This window comes from Canis lupus, chromosome 6 (assembly GCF_003254725.2).
Source record: "Canis lupus dingo isolate Sandy chromosome 6, ASM325472v2, whole genome shotgun sequence".
NCBI lineage: Eukaryota > Metazoa > Chordata > Mammalia > Carnivora > Canidae > Canis > Canis lupus.
In genome coordinates, this window is record NC_064248.1 from 37,994,762 (window position 1) to 38,000,941 (window position 6,180).

A 6,180-nucleotide genomic window follows, 5' to 3' on the forward strand; every position below is an offset into this window, starting at 1 on the left:
ATAGTCACACAGAGAGAGAGAGGCAGAGACACAGGCAGAGGGAGAAGCAGGCTCCATGCACCGGGAGCCCGACGTGGGATTCGATCCTGGGTCTCCAGGATCGCGCCCTGGGCCGAAGGCAGGCGCCAAACCGCTGCGCCATCCAGGGATCCCCACTTGTTTGTTTTTAATTAATTATTTATGTATTTATTCGAGCGAGCGAGAGAGAGCACAAGTGGGAGAGGCAGAGGGAAAGGGAAAGAGAACCCCAAGCCAATTCTGTGACAAGTGCAGAACCTCCATCCCACCCCCCAGATCATCGCCTGAGTCGAAACCAAGAGTCAGGTGCTCAAGCTCAACGGACTAGGCCATCCAGGAGCCCTATTCTCTTTTTTTTTTTAATTGAATAAATGTGATGTGTAACATTGTGTACCTTAAAGATGCACAGCCTGGTACTTTGATTCACTCATGTATAATAGTATGACTGCTGGTGGAGTGCTACTTATCACACCACATAATTACAGCACACTATTGCCTATATTCATCATATTGTGCATTAAATCTCTGTATTACTACTCCTAGTTACACGTTTGTACCGGAAATTCCATCACTCACCCACCACGCCCCCGTCCCTGGCAGTGCGAAGCTGGGAAAGTAGAGCTGGATCGCAGGCGATGGCCCGTTGGTGCAAGGGCCCACGTTTGGTGGTGCCGCATACTCCCCGTGGCCCAGCATCAAGAGGCAGGGAAACTAAACGGTCCTGTCTCGGGAATGCCAGTTTTGATCCCTGGGGGGAAGTGAACGTGGGGTTCTAAGTGCTGCAGGAGGGAACGTAGAGCCAGAACAGTGTTCTCTGCCTGTCAGCGTCCTGCTCTCCGAGCCATTACCTCTGACCAACGGGAGAACGGATTCTCGTGGAGGTCACACCGTTAGGCATTTCTTTTTCTTTTTTCTTTTTTTTTTTTAATTTTTTTTTTATTTATTTATGATAGTCACAGAGAGAGAGAGAGAGAGAGAGGCAGAGACACAGGCAGAGAGAAGCAGGCTCCATGCACCGGGAGCCCGACGTGGGATTCGATCCCGGGTCTCCAGGATCGCGCCCTGGGCCAAAGGCAGGCGCCAAACTGCTGCGCCACCCAGGGATCCCCCGTTAGGCATTTCTTATACCACAGGTGCCACCCGAGAGGGACCAGCTGCCGTGAGCCTTCCCCCAGCTGAAAGATGCCTGAGGAGCCCGTCCCGGCCGCCCGGGAGCCAGAGCAGCTTGGAGCCGTCAAACTGGAAGAAGAGGACACCGCTGGGCAGGAGGACCTCCAGCATGCCCAGGCCAGGCCCCGGCCCGAGGTGGCTCACCAGCTCTTCAGATGCTTCCAGTATCAGGAGGACATGGGCCCGAGGGCGTCCCTGAGCCGGCTCCGCGAGCTGTGCCACCACTGGCTGCGGCCGGCCCTGCATACCAAGAAGCAGATCTTGGAGCTGCTGGTACTGGAGCAGTTCCTGAGCGTGCTGCCCCCGCACCTCCTGGCTCGGCTCCAGGGCCAGCAACTCCGGGACGGCGAGGAGGTGGTGCTGCTGCTGGAGGGCATCCAGAGGGAGCCCGGCACCGTGGCGCCCCTGGTAAGAGGTGGGGGTCAGGAGGGCCGGACGGCAGGTAGGGAGACGGGGACCTCAGTGCACCCCATTTCCCTCCCTCTGCTAATTCCTTTCTAACCTCCTAACTCCTCTGACTCCCACCCTTCCTTGGTCACATTTCCCTTGGGAGTCAGAAGGACGCGGATTATCCCCCTGGCCTGCCTGTCGTCTAACAGATGTATTTTGAACAGGATTTTAGTTTTAATACTGGCAAGAACTGTCCCCGTGCAGACATTGCTCTGGAGGGACAAGGAGGCTCTTCCCAGGTCTCCAGTCACAGCCCCAAAAAGGAAGTGCCCTCAGAAGGAACTGCAGCCCTGGAGCCACCAAAGGAACCCCCACCATCCCAGCCAGGGACCTCCAAGCCTGCTGAGCTGGAGACCTGGAGACACCCCCCTAGTTCCAAGCAACCCCTGAGCCCAGGTCCCAAGATGACATTCCAAGTCCTGCAGGAGACTGGTGAGGAGCTGGTACCCTAGGAAGGTGGGAGCTAGGAAGCCCAGTATGTGCGGGTGGGGTGAGAAAGAGGCAGCCTCCCTCTCTGACAGGGATGGGAGGCAGCTAATGTCCCCCTAGGGGCCCTGGCAGCAGGTGCACTCCCCGTAGCCACGTGGAGCGTAAGTCTGGCTTCTAACAGCTCTTTCTCCTCAGTGCTGACAGTCCCCCAGGGCCCTGTCCTATGGCTGGAAGAAAACTCTCGAGATCAGGAGCTGGCAGCTGTGCTGGTGAGCTGGACTGCTACCCTCACCCCAGATGGTTCTCATGCCCCGGTTGCCCTCAGCCTCTGCGTTGTAGCAAATTCATGTCTTCCTTAATTTAAACCTTAACAGCTCTTCATCCCCCTTGGGTCATAGAGCTCCATTCTCGGTCACCGAGGGTCTCTGCCCATCCTTTTGTTACAGGAATCTCTGACCTTTGAAGATGTCCCAGCAAAGAAGGCCTGGCCCACACACCCTCTGGGTAAGAGGCCCTTCTGGCTTACCAACCACTGCTCGTTCTTTCTGTTTCAGGAGTGGTCAATGAAGCTCAGGTCCTACCTGACTTTTTGGCCTCTTTGCCTAAAAATGGGCTCTTTGGGGGCACCTGAGTGGCTCAGTCAGTTAGGCGGCTGCCTTCAGCTCAGGTCACGATCTCAGAGCCTCTGCTCAGGGGGGAGTCTGCTTCTTCCTCTGCCCCTTCCTCCTGCACTCATGCGCTTGTGCTCTTTCTCTCAAATAAATAAATAAAATCTTTAAAAATATATACAAATAAAAATGGGCCATTTCGATGTGGATTCATTCATTTCTTCCTTCATTAGTCATTTATTCATTTATTTTAGAGGCTTATTGTGTCTGAATTAATCATCAACCCTGTTAACTTTGAGTATTTATTTATTTATTTATTTGAGAGAGAGAACACAAGCAGGGGGAAAAGCAGGCAAAGGGAGAGGGAGAAGCAGGCTCCCCGCCGAGCAGAGAGCCCAACCCGGGGCTTCATCCCAAGACCCTGAGATCAGGAGATGAGCCGAAGGCAGACACTTAAGTGACTGAGCCAGTCAGGTGCCCCTAACTTTGAGCTTTTAAAGTGGGTAGTCATTGGGGCACCTGGGTGGCTCAGTGAGTTAAACTTCCAACTGACCTCAGCTCAGGTCTTGATCTCAGGCTAGTGAGTTCAAGCCCCCATTTAGGCTCCACACTGAGCAGGGAACCTACTTAAAAAAAAAAAAAAAAAAGTGGTTACTATAGTAAACTTTTTGTTGTCTGTTTGTTAAACCCTCAACTTCTGCGCACCTCCCAGCTTTGCAGGATCCCAGGTTTCTTTCTGCTTTGGGACCTTGAGGTTCAAGGCGATTCCTGGGAGCATCTAGGAATAGGCTTGCCCATCTCCATTTTCTGCTTCTTTCCTAGGGTTTGAAAACAGAACCCCAGATGAGGAGTTTAAAGAAGAGCCCAAAGGGGTTGCCTGGCCCATTGGCATCTCAACAGAGGCCGGGGCAGATGTTCCTGGGGCGGCAGAAGAGCCCCACGGTCAGCTGCTGGGGCCGGCCCCTGAAGTGAGTGGCACCGGTGAAGGAGGGTCCCCTCCCGACAAGAGTGGCATTCTGGAAGTCAAAGTGGCGGGGAGCACCTCCAGGTCGGAACCAGAGATGAAATTCATCTGCACGGACTGCGGCGTGAGCTTCCGACAGCTGGCCCGCCTGGAGGCGCACCAGCTGCGGTCTCACCCCAGCGCTCGCTCCTTCCCGTGCCAGTGCTGCGGCAAGAGCTTCGGCCGCAGCTCCATCCTCAAGCTGCACATGCGCACGCACACGGACGAGCGGCCGCACGCCTGCCACCTCTGCGGCCACCGCTTCCGCCAGAGTTCACACCTGAACAAACACCTGCAGACGCACACCTCGGAGCCCGCCTTCCTGTGTGCGGAGTGCGGGCAGGGCTTCCAGCGCCGCGCCCACCTCATGCAGCACCTGCTGGCACACGCCCAGGACCGCGAGTCCCCGCGCGTTCCCGAGCCCAAGCCCGAAGCGCGCGAGCCGGCCATCGTCCTGTGCTCTCACTGTGGCCAAACCTTCCAGCGCCGCTCCAGCCTCAAGCGCCACCTGCGGATCCACGCCAAGGACAAGGGCCACCAGTGCTCTGAGTGCTCGGGCAGCCTGCGCCCTGGCCCCGAGCGCAGGCCCTATGTGTGCGGCGACTGCGGCAAGGCCTTCCGGCGCAGCGAGCACCTGGGGGCCCACCGGCGCGTGCACACGGGCGAGCGGCCCTTCGCCTGCCAGGTCTGCGGCCGCAGCTTCAGCCAGAGCTCGCAGCTGGTCTGCCACCAGCGGGTGCACACGGGCGAGAAGCCCTACAGCTGCCCCCACTGCGGGAAGCGCTTCGTGCGGCGGGCGGGTCTCGCGCGCCACCTCCTGACCCACGGCGGCCCGAGGCCCCACCATTGCACCCAGTGCGGCAAGACCTTCAGCCAGACGCAGGACCTCGCCCGCCACCGGCGCAGCCACACGGGCGAGAAGCCCTGCCGCTGCAGCGAGTGCGGCGAGGGCTTCAGCCAGAGCGCCCACCTGGCGCGCCACCAGCGCATCCACACCGGGGAGAAGCCCCACGCCTGCGACACCTGCGGCTACCGCTTCCGAAACAGCTCCAACCTGGCCCGCCACCGCCGCAGCCACACCGGCGAGCGGCCCTACAGCTGCCCGACTTGCGGCCGCAGCTTCCGGCGCAACGCGCACCTGCAGCGGCACCTGGCCACCCACGGGGGCGCCGGCGCCGAGGCGGCGTCCAGGCAAGCCGAGCCCCCCCAGGAGTGCCGGGAGTGCGGCAAGAGCTTCAGCCGCAGCTGTAATCTGCTGCGCCACATGCTGGTGCACACCGGCGCCAGGCCCTACTCGTGCGCGCAGTGTGGCCGCAGCTTCAGCCGCAACTCCCACCTGCTGCGCCACCTGAGAACCCACGCCCGAGAGACGCTGTACTAGCCTCGCCTGGGTTCCGCCAGGCATGCTCTGCGCGCCTCTCCCTGGTGTCCTGGGCCACCGCTCCACCAACCCTGTAGGCTGGTTCTTCCCCGGAGGCATGTCTCCCTGGTCCCGGGGGTGCATCTCAAAGTGCCTAGAGTAACACAGCCTACTTGAAAAATGACTCTTATTTTTTCGAGGTCCATCCAAACGCTGTTACCGTCACCACTGTGACAGGGATGCCTTTTCTCCTTCCCTACCCCTAGCACCTACCATAGTACCTATCATAGTAGATAGAAGTAGGCCCGGAGGGAGTCCACCACTACCCCTACACCCAGAAAGGCCCAGAGTCGGGGGGGGGGGGGGGTGACAGGTGTGCCAGCTGTCAGAGCCAGCTGTGAGTAAGGCCAAGGAATGCCACCCTACAATTCTTCCTTCTCTGGAGTCTGCCCCTAATCTGTGCTGTCCCATACAGTATCCTCTAGCCATATGTGGCAATTTAAATTAATTAAAATGGAATAAAATTAACATCCCAGATCCTGGCTTATTGCGGGAAACCTTGTTTTTGGAATGGAGGTACGACCAGTTCAAAGTGAAGATGCTAGCAGATGAAATGAAACCTGCCTGATGGCCAGGTATGGTCGTGGGCTGGAGACCCCTAACAACCCATAATCCTGTAAACCCAAACCTGGTTTGGCCAATTTCCCCTCCTTCTACCCACCGGACAATCTTGGCCTGTTCTCCACTCTAGAGGATAGATTTTTTTCCAGACTAGTAGACAGGTTTAAAATCATGTGACTTTTTTTTTTTTTTTTTAAGATTTTATTTATTTGGGGATGCCTGAGTGGCCCAGTGGTTGAGCATCTGCCTTTGACTCAGGTCGTGATCCCAGAGTCCTGGGATTGAGTCCCACATCGGGCTCCCCTCAGGGAGCCTGTTTCTCCCTCTGCCTAGGTCTCTGCCTCTCTGTCTTTCATGAATGAATAAATAAATAAAATCTTAAAAGAAAATACTTTATTTATTCGGGACACCGGGGTGGCTCAGCAGTTGAGTGTCTGCCTTTTTAGGTATCCCTAAAATCATGTGACTTCTAAGACTACAGGAAAGAGGGGTGCCTGGGTGGCTCAGTGGTTGAGCATCTA

At 57.0% G+C, this 6,180-nt stretch overlaps 1 protein-coding gene across 2 annotated transcripts; it reads left to right on the top strand.

Annotated features, from left to right (window-relative positions):
• Positions 1 to 505: 505 nt before the first annotated feature.
• ZSCAN10 (zinc finger and SCAN domain containing 10) lies at positions 506 to 5,900 on the top strand. 2 transcript variants are annotated; one of them, XM_025416738.3, is made up of 5 exons: positions 506 to 1,596; positions 1,803 to 2,070; positions 2,272 to 2,336; positions 2,514 to 2,571; positions 3,498 to 5,900. In XM_025416738.3, the coding sequence occupies exons 1-5, from the start codon at positions 1,201 to 1,203 to the stop codon at positions 5,057 to 5,059; spliced, it is 2,349 nt and encodes a 782-aa protein (XP_025272523.1). In that variant the 5' UTR covers positions 506 to 1,200; the 3' UTR covers positions 5,060 to 5,900. The 2 variants fall into 2 exon arrangements, with proteins under 2 accessions (XP_025272523.1, XP_025272524.1); XM_025416739.3 differs by lacking the exon at positions 1,803 to 2,070 and having other exon boundaries at positions 1,219 to 1,596.
• Positions 5,901 to 6,180: the final 280 nt, after the last annotated feature.

Excerpts from the sequence above, each read along its gene's own strand:
- ZSCAN10 (XM_025416738.3), top strand. The coding sequence starts at position 1,201 with ATGCCTGAGGAGCCCGTCCCGGCCGCCCGGGAGCCAGAGCAGCTTGGA. Across the intron at positions 1,597-1,802 it reads CCGGCACCGTGGCGCCCCTG|GATTTTAGTTTTAATACTGG; the intron begins GTAAGAGGTGGG and ends TATTTTGAACAG. Across the intron at positions 2,337-2,513 it reads AGGAGCTGGCAGCTGTGCTG|GAATCTCTGACCTTTGAAGA; the intron begins GTGAGCTGGACT and ends CTTTTGTTACAG.